The 20,144-nt window shown below is 46.8% G+C and overlaps 1 protein-coding gene across 8 annotated transcripts in view; it reads right to left on the reverse strand.

Moving 5' to 3' along the window:
* Positions 1-1,238: 1,238 nt before the first annotated feature.
* The window catches only part of RBM47 (RNA binding motif protein 47), a 129,488-nt gene continuing 110,582 nt past the window's right edge, over positions 1,239-20,144 (reverse strand). For 6 of the 8 annotated variants that reach the window (XM_058193271.1, XM_058193270.1, XM_058193273.1 and 3 more), the window contains 3 exons: positions 5,722-5,928; positions 2,477-2,679; positions 1,239-1,617 (listed from right to left, as the gene is read on the reverse strand). In XM_058193271.1, coding sequence (XP_058049254.1) covers positions 1,369-1,617; positions 2,477-2,679; positions 5,722-5,928 — 659 coding nt within the window. In that variant the 3' untranslated portion in view covers positions 1,239-1,368. The remainder of the gene's footprint in view (positions 1,618-2,476; positions 2,680-5,721; positions 5,929-20,144) is intronic. The other 2 variants (XM_058193277.1, XM_058193278.1) reach the window with 2 other exon arrangements.

Consider the following 20,144-nt stretch of genomic DNA (forward strand, 5'->3'; position numbering starts at 1 on the left):
GCCGACAGTTATATTCTATTTTTTGGGAGAGCCCTTTCATTCTTACATCAGTTTTTAAACTAGGAAGGAAGTGAAGAGTCAGACGAGCTAGAGAACACCAGCTGGGGCGTTCTGGGAGTTGGAAGTCCACTCATCTTAAAATTGCCAAGTTTCACTAAGCTACAGAAGCCGGATAAAACGAGTGCTGTTTTCACATGGATGAAAAGTTCCAGGACTTTTTTCGTTTTTTTAATTCAACCAAGATCCTCATGAAAGGGAATGGCTAAATAAGCCATGATTCTAGGCTTGGATAATCCCTGAGCTTCAGGATAGGACCAGGACCAAATGTCTACTATTTCCAATGTTAAGTAACCATGCTAAAAAACAAAATGAAATTTACAGCGAGGTTGCTTTGATCGCAACAATCAAAACCCTCTCAAAGTTCACAAATTGTGGATTTTTTTTTTCCATCATAGGAGTATCAACCTTTGAAATAAATGAAGGTAAAATGGTATTTTTTTCCCTAAGACACCAACGACTTATGCACTGAGGGTGAAAAATTAAAAAAAAATTAACATGACTCTCTAGAGAATGCAAAATAAAAATTATCCTTAACATTAAGTGTCGTTTTAACAGGATCTGGTATTTAATGTGAGGACTCTCTACAAGGACACTTGTGGCTCTAGATTACACAGAAATCTGATAATGCAGAGGTCTCAATAATTTTCAGATTGCACTTTCCAGTTTCACTTCTTAAATAAAACACACATTTGTTAAGTATATCTATCTATCTATATATCTCTTTAAAAAAAAATCTTTTGCATTATGGTTTAAATATCGAATATAGTCTTCAAAATATATCGTTTTAAAAATTTTCCCCCTACCTGTGTTTTTTTTTTTTTAATATTTACTTGATATATTATTCAAGGCCCTACAAAATAGACCATTCTGGAGTGCACGACTTAACTAAAAAATAACCTTCATAACACAAACGCGGTGAAAATAAAACGGCTAAAAAAAAAAGAAAAGAAGAAGGAAAGACAAAAAGAAAAAAATCTACCAAGGAATATAATAAACCTGTAAGGAAGCACAGCCTTCAAAACCCAGCCATGTTAGAAATGTAGGAATTTGCATTACGTTTTTTTTTTTCTCTTTAAAAACAAAACAAAACACAAAAGGCCTACAAAGTTAGTAAAAACTTCATCCGTATAAAAGATTTCGAACATGATGCTGTGTCGGTGAGAAACTTCACTTCCAGGTTTTTATCCTCAGTTTACTGACATCCAAGCATAGAATTCTACAGTAGGTTTCGTTTTTTTCTTCATAAATAGTGAAATGGTCCTTCAGCTCCTTCGACCTGCCGTGCCCCCGCCCCCCGGCCAGCAAGTCTCAGTAGGTTTGATAGATGTCATGGATGGGGATTTGAATGGCGGCAGCTGGAAATGCTTGGGGGAAGTACCCCGCGTATCCCCCATAAGCTGCTGCTGCGGCGGCGGCAGCCGCGTTCTTCTGTAGTGTGGCGATTGTGGTGGCAGCCGCAGGAGCCGCGAATGGAACGTAGCCTGCGCCGTAGATTCCCGCGGCTGGAATTCTCTGCATACTAGGCGCCATGGCGTACACCGGAGTTATCGGACGGCCCTGCCGGAGAGAGCGTTCAAGAGTTAATCCCGCCACCATCTGTAAGGGAACTAGATTTCCCCTACGGGTGTCAGAAAACCAAGGTTCGATCCTAGGTAGAAGCAGATATTTCTCTCTCGGGGCACAATGAGAATTTATCTGCTGAACAAAACTCTGCATTGGTGACAGGAAAGGCATCCGGCCTGTAAACATTCATCTCCATTCAGTTGCCCAAGACTCCACCTCGCAAGGGATTACGGTGTTTTTTAAAAGACGATGATGTCAGAAAACCAAGGGGGCGGCCATAACAAAACGGTGAGGGCGCCAATTGTAGTTTCGAGATTCAAATATCTGCCTAGTACAGGTAGACCTGGTTTTACAATGATTCATTTAGTGACCATCCGAAGTTACGATGTCACTGAAAAAAGTGACTCGTGGCCAGTTTTCACGCCACTTGAACACCGTTGCAGCATCTGCATGGTCACGTGATCAAAATTCGACCGTTCAGCAACGGGCTTGTATTTACGACGGTCGTAGTGTCCCCAGGTCGCGTGATCCCCCTTTTTACGACCTTCTGACCGGCAAAATCAACGGGGAAGCCAGATTCCCTTGACAACCCATGTGACTAATTTAAGAACTGCAACGATTCACTTAACAACGGTGGCAGGAAAAGTCGCAAAATGAGGCGAAGCTCACTTAACAGATTTCTCACTTAGCGGCCTACATGTTGGGCTCCGCTGTGTGGTCGTAAGTCGGGGACTACCTGTATTTGCAAGCCAAGAGGCAGTCGTCTCTTAATAAGCGGTGTTATCTTACCTGCAGGAAGAGAAAAGGTTGATGTTTCTACACCTGCTTGAAAGTCTTGAAAAAGCAAACAAACCTGGAAAGGAGGCGGGGTAGAAACTGCAGGTATGACGGCACCTGCCGCCACGGCGGCGGCGGCCGCTGCGCTTGCTGGGTCCTGCTGGACGCTGATAGGACTGATGATGTGTTCCACTGCATGGATCTTCCCGTCGTCGATCACCTTGGCGGCCGGCGTGGCTTGGAACATGGAATATTGGGTTCCAATGGTTGGAATTGCCACTGCAAGAGATCAAAGAGGTCGGGTTAGGCGGGGCATTAACATTTCAGGTGTTTATCTATAGCAGAAGTGTAGCTTGGAAGGTCTTCTGCGTTGGAATCAAGCTTTAGCGACCAGGTCACGGTTCTTTCGCAGTCGATGCAAGGTATGAATCATTCTGGGCCCTCTCTTTGCTGAAAGTAAGAAATAATCTACTAGGCGCAACTCGGAAAAAGAGCGTAACAGAATAATGGAGTTGGAAGGGACCTTGGAGGTCTTCTAATCCAACCCCCTGCTCAAGCAGGAGACCAGATACCGGCAGCCTCCAACCTTTTGGGTACCCATTTGAGCACCAGGGACTGGTTCCACGGAGAGAGGTTTTCCCGTGGACGGGAGGGGGCATGGTTTTGTGTGTTGATTGTATCCTGTGGATGGGGTCCTCATTGTCAGGAAATTTCTCCTTAGTTTTGGGTTAGTTCTCCCCTTGCTTAGTTTCCATCCATTGCTTTTTGTCCTGCCTTCTGGTTCTTTGGACCCTCTCTTCTTTGGGGCAGCCTCTCAAATATTGGACGACTGCTATCATGTCACCCATTGTTGTGTCTGCGCCCTCCGAGCCGGGCCCCCTGCCAGAAAGTGACTTGGAAAGTGAGGGGGGGGGAAGGCCATCAGGACTTACTTCTGGAGCACCGACTTCCCTGGCTCAGCTCCAGGAGCCAGAGGCAGGCCAGGTGGAGGAGATAACGAGGCCTCCATCCCCTGACTCTTTCCCCCGCCAGACCACGCCTCCAGACCCGGCTGATGGCAATCAGGCCTGGCTGGACCCTAGGTTTCGTAGGCAGGAGAGGCAGGAACAGCAGAAGCAGGGGTGGGGCAGGCCTAGGAAGTGCTGAGTCATGAAGCCACACCCCACAGGATATAAAAGCAGCAGGGCTGCTATATCACTTCGTGGCAAGCAAATCAACTGCTTAACTAGAGCTGAAGAACTGCTTGTTCCTGGTTGACTCATTGGCAGCAAGAGAGATAACAGAGACACTTGGCAGACGCTCGCTAGTTTGCTGCCAAAGCTGATAGTTGCCTCACTCGGACTGAGGCGAGGGGGACAGAACACCCATGATAGCAGAGGTGAAATGCTACCGGTTCGTAGCGGTTCAGGTGAACTGGTAGCGGCAGCAGTGCGAGGCTCCTCCCACCCACCCGGACATTGTTACTTCCTGGTTTTAACCAGGAAGTAACCTGTTTTTTACCCTCTGCACATGCGCAGAAAGCTTTGCGCATGCACAGAGGGTCCAAAACCGCACATGACGCATGCGCATGCTTCCGAACCGGTAGGGAAGGTAAGTAGATTTTACCCCCCTTGTTTAACTTTTTTCATAGAAGGATATTGTGCAGCCCTAGGTCTCACTTCTGCATATTGGGAGTCCAAACCACTTCTCCATGGTTGCCAGCGAGAAAGAGGAAAGGAGCTCAGCAAAATTTACCATCGCACAGAAAATATTACAGACAACCGGCACGTGAGGGGAGAAAGCTAATTTAGAAAGTCGAAGGGAGCCAGGACGACTTGTCCAATTTCTGAACTGACTCAAAATGGATTTCAGAAATAAGATGTGACCGACCTTCAAAATATTAAACTATGGCAATCCAATCTTGGCAACTTGTGGACTTCAGCTCCCAGACTTTCCCAGCCAGCAGAGTTGGACACCCCTGTATTAAATACTTATCGATCTGGATCTTGGAGCCTTATCTAATTATTCCTATGAGTAGCTGTCAGACTGGGAAGATTCCTGTATTACAGGCAGAACATAAAAAAGTATTTAGCTTAAACTGTGCACGGGGGGTCTGGTTGTTCGTGCCTGACCGGCATGTACCCCTCCGACCAGAAGAAGGTCCACCAGTGCAAGAAAACCAACCCAACTTTCCTTAAATCCTTTTCCATCATCTTCTTCTCACCCTAAGAATCGTATTTTATATTTCATCAAGCAACATTAAGTTTCTGGGTGTGTAGCTAACAAGTAGGCTGGCTTGGTCGCTCAATAGAGAGACACTGGTGAAGCGGGCACAGCAACGCCCAGATTTTCTGCATCGCATGAGAAAAGTACATCTTCCTTCCCTTGTCCTCACCACTTTCTATGGAGAGCATCCTATTATACTGAATTACAGTCGGGATTGGAAGCCTTACTGCTTCAGATAGGAAGACGCTGCAGAGAGTGGTGAGGACAGCAGAAAAGATTATTGGCAGTTCACTCCCTTTTATTCAGGACAGGGCATATATATAAGTGATACTTGAGCAAAGTCCGCAGGGTTGTCTGGGACGCTACACGTCCCTTTCATGACCTGTTTTCCTTGTTCCTTTCTGGGAGGTGGTATCTGAACCAGAACATCCAAATTCCGCCACAGTTTTGTTCCATATAGCATCAACCTTGTGAACACTCAAGCTTCCTCTTTTCAATATGTATTCAAGATGGACAGTGGTTAACAAATATATCAGGGATGAAATCCAAAATTTCCCCCTACCGGTTCTGTGGGCATGGCTTGGTGGGCGTGGCAAGGGAAGGATATTGCAAAATCTCCATTCCCCACCCCACTCTGGGGCCAGCCAGAGGTGGTATTTGTTGGTTCTCCGAACTACTCAAAATTTCCGCTACCGGCCCTCCAGAACCTGCTAGAACCTGCTGGATTTCACCCCTGATATATATGTATTTATATGTATGTGATACATATATATATATATATATATATACTGTGTTTCCCCAAAAATAAGACCCTGTCTTATATTTTTTTTGAACCCTGAAATAAGCACTTGGCCTTATTTTTGGGGAGGTCTTATTATTTTGGGGCGGGTGGAGCAAGACGGGGCTCCTCTTGCCGTCTTACCTGATTTCCAGCTCTGTCTCCCTAACCCTAACCAGAGGAAATGGTGGGGACCGGCTGCGCATGCGTTTAAATGTTTTCAGGGAGGGCTTATTTTCGGGGGAGGGCTTATTATCTGAGGAGGTTTTATTTTCGGGAAAACATGGTATATATATCCCACAGTAAAAAGTGACAATAAACTTTATCGCTCTACTGACCTGTTCCAGGTTTAATTGCTACGGGGCCGACTGCAGGCAATTCCAGATTGGGGACCATCTCGTAGCCTTTTTCTTGCTGTTTCCCTTTCCCTTCGTGGTATCTGCTATAGATGCCGCGGCCTGCAGAATAACCCCCCAGGTAGGATCCTCTTGGGCCAGGCACCCGGTTACCTGCCGCACCCCGTCCTCTGCCTCTAACGCTGCCTGCTTGTAAGTTAAAAAAATAAAAATAAAAACGCCAAACAGGTAAGTTACACTCGGAACCAGCCAGAGCATTCGTCCAAAGGCTACTAAGATGTAAGACTGGAAAGGGGAAAAAAAAGGAAAAGACGTTGCAAGGCATCGGAAAACACGCTGCCCAATTCCTAATAGAAAGCACAACCTCCAGATTCGGCCTTGTTTGCTTTTAGTATGGTCACACTCGGCCACAACCGCGTGTGTGATTTACGAACCGTTTTTTCTACTTCTCTTGCTCTAGAACAGGGCTCTCCAAGCTTGGCGACTTTAAGACTTGTGGACTTCAACTCCCAGAATTCCCCAACCAGCATGATTGGGCACTCCCTGTGATATAGCTGTTGTGCCTCGCTCGCTCCCCCTGCCGCAGCCGGGCCCCTCTTATCTCCTGCCGGACGCTGATAGTGCGAAAGAATGTCCTGGCATGCCTCCAGCCCCCAGCCCTGGCACCATGCCCGGACAGGCCGAGCAAGATGAATGGCCTGATGTGCCTCCAGCCCCCAGTCCTGGCACCATGCCCAGACAAACGGAGCAACTAAACCCCTCCCCCCACAGCATGTGAGCCTGAAGAATGTGAAGCCAGTCATGAGCTAATATTACCAACAGCTGGAGGCTGGAGAGATCCACGCTTCCGGAGAATGGAGAGGTGACGTCAGCAAAAGGAAGGGAGGGGCAGGCCTGGATAAGTGCTGAGTCATGGAGCCACACCCCATGGCCTATATAAAGGATCTGCTTTCTGGCATTCTCTGAGTCAGGCAAAGTCTAACTTGGATTGCTGAAGTCACATCCTGGTCTCCTGCCTGCCCTGAGAACTCTGACAGAACTTTGGCAAAGCTGCAGAGGCTTTTCAGCCACACTTGATACGGACTTCCCCGACCCGGCCGTCAGAGGAGGAGTGGGACACGACAATAGCGTTACTTCTAGATCTGGATCTTAAAGCCTCGTCTAGTTATTCTAATATTCTGGGAGTTGAAGTCCGCAGGTTTTAAAGTTGCCCCGTTTAAAGACACCTCTGGAATTTGATTTTCACAGAGCAAAGCTCACGACTCAACTGGGAGATGCTCAGAAGGGCGCAGATCCAACCTCGGCGACTTTGTTGGGGAGTTAGAGTTCACACATCCAAATGTTGCTGAGGTCTAGAAGCACTGATCTAGAAAGTTCAGCAGGAAGCCAAACTTGGGAGCGGAAGGGAGAACATCAGTGGTGGGCTTCAGCCGGTTCGGGCAAACCGGTAACTAAATTGCTGTCTGACTCCGCCCCTCCCTGCTACTGCCCCTTTCAGGAGTCCCCACACGCCCTATTTTGACTCCCAGGTAAGTGCAGAGAGGCCTCCTAGGCCCAAAATGGGGCGTGCTGCCCCGTTTTGGGCCTAGAAGTCTTCGGGGAGTTGTCCCCCCGCCCTGTGACCCATTTTTGCTCGCAGAGGGGGTGCAGAAGACCGAGTGCTGGCTGTCACACACCCTGGCCATGCCCACCATCCAGCTGATCATTAGGGCAGAGAACCGGTTGTTAAATTATTTGAATCCCACAACTGGAGAACATGCTACGTTCGAAAGAAGTCTGATCTACACAGGCAGGTGCTTTGAATCCTCTTGTATAAATGGATGTGGGCAAGACCTTGAGAGACGGAGTCAAGAGAAGAAACACCTAGCAACAGCCAGATAAGGGAAGGCATAGCCCACCGCCGAAGCTCAAAAGGGACCCTCCCCTAAGTGCTCAGGCTGCAAAGGGTGACGGCGGGAGGACTGTATTTTCAGATTTGCAAGATTATATCGGCGCAGCTTTTACGCTAAAGTAGAACTAGCCCATCTGGCCATCTTCGTTGTTGTCTGGTCTTCCTATAGTAGAGGTGACATCTATCTTGCGAATCTGCAAGTACAGGGAGTCCTCCTCTTATAATAGTTCATTTAGGGACCGTTCAAAGTTAGATTGGCACCGAAGGAAAGGGACTTCATCATTACAAGCTTTTGTAGCACCTCCGTGACGTGATCCAAATTCAGATGCATGGCAACCGGTTCAGACGGTGACCGTGTGTCACGCAAGCAAATTCAGTGGGAAAACCAGGTTCACTTATCAACCCTGGAGGATGATCTCTGGAGGGCCCAGGACAGGGGTTGTTCCTCTGCCCTGGTCCTATTGGATCTCTCGGTGGCTTTTGATACCATCGACCATGGTATCCTGCTGCGGCGGCTAGAGGGGCTGGGGGTGGGAGGCACCGTTTATCGGTGGTTCTCCTCCTTCCTCTTGGGCCGTTCGCAGATGGTGTTGGCAGGGGGGCAGAGGTCGACCGCGAGACGCCTCCTATGTGGGGTGCCACAGGGATCGGTCCTCTCACCCCTCTTGTTCAACCTCTATATGAAGCCACTGGGCCAGATCATCCGTGGTTTTGGGGTGCAGTGTCATCTGTACGCTGATGATACACAGCTGTACATTTCCACCCCAAACCATCCCAACAAAGCCATCGAAGTGATGTCCCGGTGCCTGGATCTGGATGGGGAGAAACAGGCTCCGGCTCAATCCTTCCAAGACCGAGTGGCTGTGGATGCCGGCATCCCGGTATAATCAGCTGATTCCATCGCTGACTGTGGGAGCCGAGTCATTGGCCCCCACGGCGAAGGTTCGCAATCTGGGCGTTCTTCTGAATGGATGGCTGTCATTGGAAGATCAAACGATGGCCGTCGCCAGAGGAGCTTTCTATCAGGTTCTCCTGATTCGCCAGTTGCGTCCCTTCTTAGACCGGGATGCCCTATGCACGGTCACTCATGCCCTTGTCACCTCCCGTCTGGACTACTGTAATGCTCTCTACATGGGGCTCCCCTTGAAGAGCACCCGGAGGCTTCAGCTGGTCCAGAATGCAGCCGCGCGGGTGATAGAGGGAGCAAGTCGAGGCTCCCATATAACACCACTCCTGCGTAGGCTGCACTGGCTTCCGGTGATCTTCCGGGTGCAATTCAAGGTATTGGTTACCACCTTTAAAGCGCTTCATGGCATGGGACCTGGTTATTTACGGGACCGCCTCCTGCGACCGATGGCCTCCCAGTGACCAGTGCGCTCCCACAGGGTGGGCCTCCTTGGGGTACCGTCGGCCAGACAATGTCAGCTGGCGACCCCCAGGGTGAAGGCCTTCTCTGTGGGGGCTCCAACCCTCTGGAACGAATTACCACCAGGTATTCACCAAATCCCTGATCTCCGGACTTTCCGACGCGAGCTGAAAACATGGCTGTTTCATCGCGCAGGACTGGCCCGATAGTTTTAAATTGGGAATTTTAAATGGGTTTTAAATGGAATTAGTCTAAATTTAAATATTTCCTTTTAAATTATTTTAATGTTTGTAATATTGTTTTTTATATGGCTGTAAACCGCCCTGAGTCCTTCGGGAGAAGGGCGGTCTAGAAATATAAATAAATAAATAAATAAATAAATAAATAAATAAATAAATAAATAAATAAATAAATAAATAAATAAATAAAATAAATAAACCGGGTTACTTAACTTATCAACTGCAGTGATTCCCTTAAACAACGGAGGCAAGAAAGGCCGCAAAGCTCACTGAACAAACGTCTCGCTTAAACAACAGAAATTTTGGATTCAATCGTAGTCGTAAGCTGAGGACTACCTATGTAATTCTCTCCCCCTCCTTTACCGCCTGAGAAACTAGAGAGGGTCTCATTTGCATTTCTTGCTCCAGTTACAGATTATAAAGTCTTTTATCTGACCGTGACCTTTGTTGTTGTTGTTGTTGTGAGTCGGGAAGTCATGTCCAACCCATCGCGAACCCATGGACAACGTTCCTCCAGGCCTTCCTGTCCTCTCCCGTCCCCCCCCACCGGATGGTTCCTTAGGAGGGTCTTATCTCCCAAGACGCCTCCCCCACCCGCATTCACCTTCCACTGCTTGGAGATATGTGTATTGCATTATGCCATCAATCTTAGTTCTGTTTTTCCTTTAGTTCCTTGAGGTTTTTTTTTAAAAGATACAGAAATAAAAGCAATGCTAAACTTTACACAAAAGCTTGCAGACATCTTGAAACATCCAATTTACAAACAGCAGCAAAACTCAATCATTTTAAAAAAAAATTCTATTAGTGAGGTCATTGGCACGGGGGGGGGGAGAAAGTAACATTTGGTGCTTTCTCTTTGCTGTTACCAAACAGAAAACAGTCTCTCTCTCTCTCTCCCTCTCTCCCTTTCCCTCTCTCCACTTCTCCCTCCGTCTCTCTCGCCTACTCTTCCACCCTCTCTCTCTTCCTCATTCCCTCTCTCTCCCCCTCCTCCTCTCTCTTCTCCCTCCCTCTCCTCCTCTTCCTTTCCCTCTCTCTCCCTCTCCCTCTCTTTCCCCTCCCTTTCTCTCCTTCTTTTCCATCCTCTCTCTCTCTCCCTCACTCCCTCTCTCCCCTTCTCCACTTCTCTCTCTCCCTCTCTCCCCCTCTCTCCCATCCTCCCCCTCTCCCCTTCCCTCTCTCTTTCCCTCTGTCCTTCTCTTCCCTCCCCCTCTCTCCACTTCTCCCTCCCTCTCTCCACTTCTCCCTCCCTCTCTCCACTTCTCGCTCCCTCTCCCTCTTCCTTTCCCCTCTCCCCTCTCTCCTGTCTTCCTCTCTCCTCCCCTCTCCCTCTCTCCCCTCTCCCCTCTCCCCTATCTCCCATCCTCCCCTCTCCCTTCCTCTCTCTTCCTCTGTCCTTCTCTTCCTCCCTCTCCACTTCTCCTCCTCTCTCCACTTCTTGCCCCTCCCCCTTCCTTTCCCCTCTCCCCTCCTCTCTCCGTCTTCCTCTCTCTCCCTCCCTCTCCCTTCTCCTCCCCTCTTCCACCTCTCTCCCTCTCTCCCATCCTCCCCTCTCCCTTCCCCTCTCCCTTTCCCTCCTTCTCTTCCTCCCCTCCACTTCTCCTCCTCTCCACTTCTTGCTCCTCTCCTCTTCCTTTCCCCTCTCCCCTCTCTTCCTCCTCTCTCCTGTCCTCCTCTCCTCTCTCTCCCCTCTCCCCTCTCCCCTCTCTTCCACGCTCTCTCCCCTCTCCTATCCTCCCCTCTCCCTTTCCCTCCTTCTCTTCCTCCCTCTCTCACTTCTCACTCCTCTCCCCTCTTCCTTTCCCCTCTCCCTTCCCTCCTCTCCTTGTCTTCCTCTCTCCTCTCTCTTCTCCTTTCCCTCTCTTCCACCCTCTCTCCCCTCTCCCTTCCCCTCTCTCTTTCCTTCTCTCTCCTCTGTTCCACCTCTCTCTCTCCCTTCCCCTCTCTCCACTTCTACCTCCCTCTCCCCCTTTTCCTTTCCCTCCCTCTCTCTCCCTCTGTTCCACCCTCTCTTTCCCTCTCTCCCCCTTCCCCCTCTCTCTACTTCTCCCTCCCTCTTCCGTTCCCTCTCTCCCCCTCCCTCTCTCTTTTCATTAATTTTTTTTTTAACCAAAGAAGGCAAGGACAATCCAGATGGAAGGAAAACTGAAAACAGAGTAATAAAAAGGATCAGCAAACAGAAAAGAAAGGACGGGCGGAGGGTGGGGGTGGGGGAGAAGACCAAGAACAAAAAGAACAACAACAAAAAAAATGATATAGAGAAGTGATTTCCAATCTTGTTGACAGTCGTCACATTTATATTTTATTCTCTCTTCCGGGTTCCATCTTAGCTGCCTTTCTATATTCTATTCTTCCTGATTCTCAAGCTCATAAATCAAAAATTAAGGCGTTTCTCCCCCCTCTTTTCAGCAAAAGAAAACCTGAACAAAATTACGAGGGCGTCTTAATATTATAAATACAAGCAGGCTGGGGAGGGGAATCTCTGCTCCATTGCCATCAAACTTTCACCCTGCAAGGGATTCGGGACTCATATCCTATTTTATACGTTATTTCTCAGCTCAGATCCTTTTTTTTTTTTTTTTTTTGCTACGAGACCGCAAATGTAGCTTCCCGGTGCTATCCAAGAGTTGTGTGTCCTCACCTAGCAACAGCTGCAATCGAAAAGGTGCACAACCTGTTTTTGTCGCCTCCCGACGCCTTTTCTGACCTCAGGAAATGGGGAAAAAAAATATTTGCAAACAGGAAATTTGCAGCAGCCTGTTTTCTTTTTCTCTTCCCTTCCCTTCCCTTCTTCTTTCTCTTTCTCTAAATGTCAGCTTGTGGTTTTTCTGAATGCACATTTACCCAAAGTGCCTTGAAGTAGGAAGAACCGCACGTTTTTTTAATATATGTGTTTTCTGAGGTTTTCGCGGGTGTTTGTATGTAGATCTTTGGTTATTCGGGTTTTCTCCCGCGTAAAATTGGAAGTGTCTTGGCGACGTTTCGACGAAGTCTCATTCGTCATCTTCAGGCTTCAGCTTCGTGCTTCTGGGAGCAATGTGTGACTGCAGCTGTTTCTTCCTTTTTAACTGCTAGTGGGGGTTTGAACTGATTGGGTGGGAGCTTGAACAAAAGAGATGATACCTCCCGCCTACCAGCCATTTGGAAACCTGCCCTTATTGACAAACGTGTCCCTAACACGAGGAATGACACCAGACCCACACTCACGAGGTCCACACAGGAGGTCACCACCACACATCCACCCAGAAAGCAGACCCAAACCCACACTGATCATGAAGCACGATTAAGGACCAGAAGCCAGACGGCAGCTGCAACATTGGCCATTTCAAACCCCTCCAATCCATACATGCAGCAGACTGACACCCACTGTGAAGATGTGGCACGACCGCGAACACGAAGCTGGACAACAGCTGTGCAGCTCACCAGCTCAAATCCCCCTGCAGCTCAGACTAATCTGAGCACAACCAAGCCCCCACCCAAACAGGACACACCCCAGCCAATCAGAGCACAAAAACCCCATCCAATCAGAGCACAGCCAAGCTCCCACCCAATCAGTTCAAACCCCACTAGCAGTTAAAAGGAAGAAACAGCTGCAATCACACATTGCTCCCAGAAGCACGAAGCTGAAGCCTGAAGATGACGAATGAGACTTCATCAAACGTCGCCAAGACACTTCCAATTTTACGCGGAGAAAACCCGAATAACCAAAGACCTACATACAAACACCATGAAAACCTCAGAAAACATATATATATATATATATATATATATATATATATATATATATATATATATATATATATATATATATATATATATATATATATATATATATATATATATAGTTTTACCTTCCCCCACTTCTTCAAAAATTTTAAAAAAATTTCAAACAACTTCGACCTCATCACTGTTTGAAAAGAGAAAGCTGGAGAATTTTAATTTGCAAAATAAAATTGCGCTGAATTTGGGGGGTGGGGGGGGACAAGCCTGCGGGACAATGTGATTCCTCTTTCGCCTGCATCCTCATTCGGCAAACGCCAAACTGCAAAATGCGAATGCAAACACAAAACCGAGAAAAACGAAGCGTGATCTTTGGGCCGCTGGAAACTTAAGAGGCTGACCCATGGAATGGAGTCATCCTTGACTTTGACTACAGCTGAACCCCAAATTTCTGCTTCTAAGTGAGACGGTTGTTAAGTGAGTTTTGTCCCATTTGTAAGCTCTTTCTTGCCACCAGCTGGTCAGCGAATCCCTGAAGTTGTTAAGTTGGCCACCCGGTTGTTGCTCCCCCACCCCTTGACTTGGCTTGTCAGAAGGTCGCAAAAGGGCATCACGTGACCCCGGGGACACTGCAACCGTCATAAGTGTGAGTCAGTCGCCGAGGGTCTGAATTTTCATCACGTGACCAGAGGGAGGCTGCTGCAACAGTTGTTAAGTGTGAAAAGGGCTCGTTGAGCCCTCCCTTTTTTTCCCCCCAGGGCCGTCGTAACTTTGAACGGTCACTAAATGGATTGTTGCAAGTGTATCTTGGAGAAATGTGGGGATGGTCAGCTGGCTGAAGTATTTTCTCCCGAATTTTTTTTTTTCATGCAGGTCCCCCCACGGGTGGGCTTCAAAAATTTGAGCAAGGGGTTCTCTGCCCGGTTGCTAGGTGCTGGGTGGGCGGGGCCATGGTGGGCGAGGCCTAGTTGGCCTCCCGCACTATGGCGGGGGAGGGTGTTTTTGCCCTCCCTGGGCTCTGGAGGCTTTCTTGGAGCCTCCGGAAAGGCGAAAACAGCCTCCCCAGGCTCTGGCGGTCCTTCCGAACTTCCGGTAGGCCCGTTTTTCGCCCTCCTCGAGCCTCCACGCATGCCCTGCACTTACCTGTATCCAAAACCAGCCGCATGGGGACTCCTGGGAGGGGAGGGGTGGGATGGGAGGGGTCAGCCAGTAGTGGGATTTGGGGGTTCTCCGAACTGCACAGAATTTTAGCTAGAGGTTTTACTGAATTCCTGTGAACGCTCAGCACAGGGGTGAAATCCAGCAGGTTCTGACAGGTTCTGGCAAACCGGTAGCGGAAATTTTGAGTCCTTCGGAGAACTTGCAAATACCTCCTCTGGCTGGCCCCAGAGTGGGGTGGGAATGGGGATTTTGCAGTATCCCTTCCCCTGGAGTGGGGCGGGAATGGAGATTTTGCAGTATCCTTCCCCAGGAGTGGGGCGGGAATGGAGATTTTGCAGTATCCTTCCCCCAGGAGTGGGGAGGGAATGGGAATTTTGCAGTATCCTTCCCCCAGGAGTGGGGAGGGAATGGGGATTTTGCAGTATCCTCCCCCAGGAGTGGGGAGGGAATGGGGATTTTGCAGTATCCCTCCCCCAGGAGTGGGGAGGGAATGGGGATTTTGCAGTATCCCTCCCCCAGGAGTGGGGAGGGAATGGAGATTTTGCAGTATCCTTCCCCAGGAGTGGGGAGGGAGTGGGGATTTTGCAGTATCCTTTCCCCAGGAGTGGGGAGGGAGTGGGGATTTTGCAGTATCCTTCCCCAGGAGTGGGGAGGGAATGGAGATTTTGCAGTATCCTTCCCCAGGAGTGGGGAGGGAGTGGGAATTTTACAGTATCCTTCCCCCAGGAGTGGGGAGGGAATGGGGATTTTGCAGTATCCTTCCCCCAAGAGTGGGGAGGGAATGGGGATTTTGCAGTATCCTTCCCCTGCCATGCCTACCAAGCCACGCCCAGAGAATCGGTAGTAAAAAAAATTGGATTTCACCACTGCCCCAGAATCCCACCTCTAGGTCCCCCTAATTACTAGAGAACATCCCAGGAATTCAATCCAAAGCTGCTTCTCCACTGAACGGAGTCCTTTAACTGAACCAAGTATTTTTGAGCTGATTAACAAAACGACGGATTTTTGCACAATGCACGCCTGTACTTTTTTTTCTGCTAAGGCTTCCAGGCCCATCAATTCTGTCTGACAACTCATATCAAATCCGGGCGTTTGATCTTGGCAATTGGCATCTAGAATCCCCTCCCGTGATAACAGTAAACACTAAAATAAGACACTGCGCTGTTTTAGTTCGTCAGGGTAATTATTATGAGACGTAGTTGTTTGATTACACACAAAACATTTCATTTATAGAGAGGGGAACATCTCCGCAGAAACCTGTTTATATTCAAAATGTCTAAGCGTGTCGTCTCTTTCGGGGCGACGACAACCTACGCAGAGCTGCCTCTGTTAGTTTGCTACGGTAAAAACAGCGACAAAGCAAAACAAAACGCCATCTAAATTGTGTCGTCTTAAAAACCAGCAAGAATGAAATGCAAGGTGAATCTATTAAAACATCACACAAATAGACCACTAGCCACTTCTTCTAGCCCAGCGATGGCGAACTTTTTGGCAGCGAGGGCTCAAACCGTAATGTGTTGTGCATGCGCGCCCGGAGCGCCAGAAATCCAAAGACCAGCTGGCCTTGCGCATGCACATGCCAGCCAGCTGATCTTCGCAAGTGCTAGAGCAGGGGTCTCCAACCTTGGCAACTTTAGGACTTTTGGACTTCAGCTCCCAGAATTTCCCAACCAGCATGATTGGGCACGCCCTGTGATATAGCGTTACTTATAGATCCACATGGGACACGGTGGCTCAGGGGCTAGGACGTTGAGTTTTCGACTGAAAGGTCGGCAGCTCAGCGGTTCGAATCTCTAGTGCTGCCGTGTAACGGGTGAGCTCCCGTTATTTGTCCCAGCTTCTGCCAACCTAGCAGTTTCGAAAGCACGTAAAAATGCAAGTAGAAAAAATAGGGATCACCTTTGGTGGGAAGGGAACAGCGTTCCGTGCGCTTTTGGCGTTGAGTCATGCTGGCCAAATGACCACGGAGACGTCTTTGGACAGCGCTGGCTCTTCGGCTTTGAAACGGAGATGAGCACCGCCCCCTAGAGTCGGCAACGACTAGCACGTATGTGCGAGGGGAACCTTTACCTTTACCTTATAGATCCACAAGACCACAAGTCTTAAAGTTGCCAACGTTGGAGACCCCTGTGCTAGAGCACCAGAAACCCAAAGACAAGCTGACTGGCATGCGCATGCCTGTTTTATGGACTGCATTTTGTTGTTTTTTGGGGGCATTTTCAGGCCATTTTTGGGCCCTTTTCAGGCTGTTTTTTGGGCCATTTTTCAGCCATTTTTGGGGCGTTTTTCGGGCCAAAAAAGTTTGCAAAAACGTTTGCAAAAACGTTTGCAAAAACGTTTGCAAAAACATTTTTTTGGACCGTTTCCAAAAATGCCCCCCAAAACGGCCTGTTTTTGGGCTGTTTCTTGGGCTGTTTTTAGGCTGTTTTCCGGTGCTTCGGTGCCCACGAAGATCAGCTAGCCGGTGCGCATGTGCACGCCAAAAACTAGAAGAGCAGCTAGAGACGTGTGCCCACAGAGAGGGCGTGCCACCTCTGGTATCTGTGCCATAGGTTCGCCATCATGGTTCTAGCCGATTTGTCTGACATAACTAAGAATGGAGAGCAAGCACGATCAATGCGCTCATATTCTCCCACAGAAATCAAGGGAGTTAGGCATTTCTGTGCCCAGCTGGATAAACCTGCCGTAGCTTTAAAAAAGAACAATAATATATTAACACCTCCAACCTTCAAATTAAACACTGTACTGTTCCAACAGGTTAGCCGAATGGCCGAGCAATTTGATAGAAGTCACATGGAAACTTACGTAAAATTTTGGCAAAATGCGGGTCACTGTCAGAGAATAAGATTTGGGTACTCCTCGACTTACGACCACAATTCAGCCCCAAATTTCCATTGTTTCGCCAGACTGTTGTTAAAGTGAGCTTCCCCCCCGTTTTACGACCGTTCTTGTTTTCCAGTCGTTAAGTGAATCACTGCAGTTACTAAGTTAGTAACACCGTTGTAGAGTGAACCTGGCTTCCCCTGTTGACTTGGCTTGTCAGAAGGTTGCAATAGAGGATCACATGACCCCCCCCCCCGGGACACTGCAACTATCATAAATAAAAGTCAGTGGCCAAGCATTTGAATTTTGATCACATAACCACGGGGATACTTCAATGCCGTTATAACTTCAAATGCTCGCTAAGTGAATGGCTGTAAGTCAAGGACGGACTGTAGAAGGAACCTTCAAAATAAGAATTCTTAGCAAGTGTAGTTCATTTCTGCACTCTCTGGATTTTGCTGTCAATTCCAGATCATCATCATTTATCATCATTATTTAACGACCCTATAATCCCTTGCGGGATGGAGTCTGGCCAACTGAATGGAGCTAGCAGGTTGTTTTAATGGCCGGATGCCCTTCCCTGTCGCCAATGTGGAGTTTTGTTCAGCAGATACATTCTCATTGTCCCCAGAGAGAGAAATATCTGCCTCTATCTAGGATCGAACTCACAGCCTCCGGATTGTGAGACGAGAGCTTTCACCTCTACGCCACCGCACCACTCTTGCTGTCGATTCCAGATCACAGATTTTAAATCTGCTATGATCCCAAATGCTGGAAAGTTACATTTCAGGCTCAAAAGATAAGACATGTTAATTAATCACTCTGCCTCATTTATCATATTTTACCCCAGAAGACAAAAAACAGGAACATAAAAGAAATTTACTCATAGATTATTATTTTTTTAAGGTTGGTCATCTACCTTTCTATGCTGCGGATGCAATAAATTTGAAGGACCACTAACACACATGATTTGGTCATGCCCTACCGACTCATTATTCTTAACATCCAGCTAATATTTTAATATGATTAAGAAGCACACACGATTGCATGGAATTCATTGGAAGAGAAAAAAGCAGTTTGACAGGGTCGAATCTCCCTGTTCAACGGATTAAACGCCTGCGAATTTACTGAAGCGTATTCATTTTGCGGATTTGCAAAATATAGATATCTCAGGATGGAAAAGGTTGATTAGGGCGTTAATGAATATTGTCAGCGTGAATGACTATTCGATCAAGGAGCAGCTTTTCTCTTTCAAACGATTCCAATGAGACATTAAATCAACGGGCAAGACATATATATCACCTACTCATTTGGTCAAGTAAAAGAATGAGGATTTGGTTTAGGATTTTTCGCAAGACAAAAAACAAGAGATTGAGGTGGACCATCTGTATCAAATCTCCAACTAAAGAGTCAGTTGTTTAACTCGGATTACAGATTGGATCATATCACGATTTGGTTGGGTTACCTCTACTGAATGAGCAGCTCTCTTGAAGTCTCGCATAAATATCTTTGGGTGGGTACAAACAGAAGTGTCCAGTCTATAAGAGATTATTAAATTATAAATAGTGTACTAAAATATGGTTTCCATATGTATAGCCCCTCGCTTCAATACAGTTTTTCACGCAGGCTAACATCCCCCAAAAATTGATCCTCAGAGAGATAATAATTCTTAGAAGGTGCAAGATTTTTTTAAAAAAGAAAAAGAAAAAGAGAATCTTTTGAAATTTTCTCCTTAGAATGTCAGAAACTGGCTCCAAAACCTTCAAAGAAGTAGCGAAGTTCCAAAGCCGTTAAATACATTCAAAACCAAATTCAAAATTCGGGGGGGAAAAAATCCATCGAGGGCTTATTTATAAATTATAAATTCAAGGAATGATATGTAACCATGGCGATAACTAATGGAATTTGCAGACATATTAGAATTTAGTTATCGCAAATAAACGATAACAGCCGAAAAGCGGTACAAGGTACTTCTGGCATTGGAAGATCTGTTTTTCCAAAATAAATCATCCACGTTAAAATTGCTGGAATGAATCAGGTTGGATCGTTTTGGTTTTCTTTTTCAGTTTTGGCAATGTGCAACAATTTGGGAAGACGATTGACATATAATGACATATATTAAGCATCAACTTTTCTTTCTTGCCAGCTGTTTTTCTGCTAAGTCTCATCAAGCTTTATATTTCTACAAAGTATGTGGAGTATATGATTAACAGCTGTCAGGGGAGTTATTTTTCCTACCAGAAATTACCCTGTTTCCCCGAAAATAAGACCCAACCGGAAAATAAACCCTAGCATGATTTTTCAGGATGCTCGTAATATAAGCGCTACTCCCAAAATAAGCCCCAGTTAAGATTGTCAATCAGATGAGTGCATTTAGTACTGTATTTCCCCCAAAATAAGACCTAACCGGAAAATAAGCCCTACTGCATCTTTTGAAGCAAAAATTAATAGAAGACTCAGTCGTATTTTCGGGAAAACACGGTTACATACAAGTCCTCCTAGGGAAAAATAGTGGATTAGGCCAGGGGTTCTCAGTTTTTTCTTCACCACGGACCGCAAGACTGAACTCAAGATATAAAATGTTAAAAAAAAAAGATGTAAAAAAAGTATATTTGTATTTAAAATACTAAGTTTGATACACAATGTAATTGGAAATTACAGGTAGTCCTCGACTTATGACCACAATTGAGCCCAAAGTGTCTGTTGCTAAGTGAGATTGTCCCATTGTAAGGGTATAAGTTAGTAACCTGGTTGTTAAGTGAAATCCTCATGGACTTTGCTCGTCAGAAGGTCACAAAAGGTGATCATGTGACCCCCCGGGACACTGCAACCGTCGTAAGTATGAGTCAGCTGTCTGAATGTTGATCACATGATCATGGGGATGCTACAAAGTCTGAAAAATGATCATAAGTCCCTTTTCTTCAGTGGCGCTGTAACTTGGAACGGTCACTAAATGAACTATTGTAAGTCAAGGACTACCTATACTTATGGCTCTTAATTCTGTGCATGGGCTTGTACTGCATCTAAAGTTTGGCCTTCCTCTCAACATAGTTTTAAAATATTAGCTCTTGAATGATTTATGAGATTCCATCTAATATAGATATAAATATATTATTATTATAAAGTTAGGCTTTCTTAGATAGAAATTTCTATTAATTGTTCATTTTGATTATTATTATGTTAGTTATTTTTGCTATTTATTGAT

This window comes from Ahaetulla prasina, chromosome 8 (genome assembly GCF_028640845.1).
Source record: "Ahaetulla prasina isolate Xishuangbanna chromosome 8, ASM2864084v1, whole genome shotgun sequence".
Taxonomy (NCBI): domain Eukaryota; kingdom Metazoa; phylum Chordata; class Lepidosauria; order Squamata; family Colubridae; genus Ahaetulla; species Ahaetulla prasina.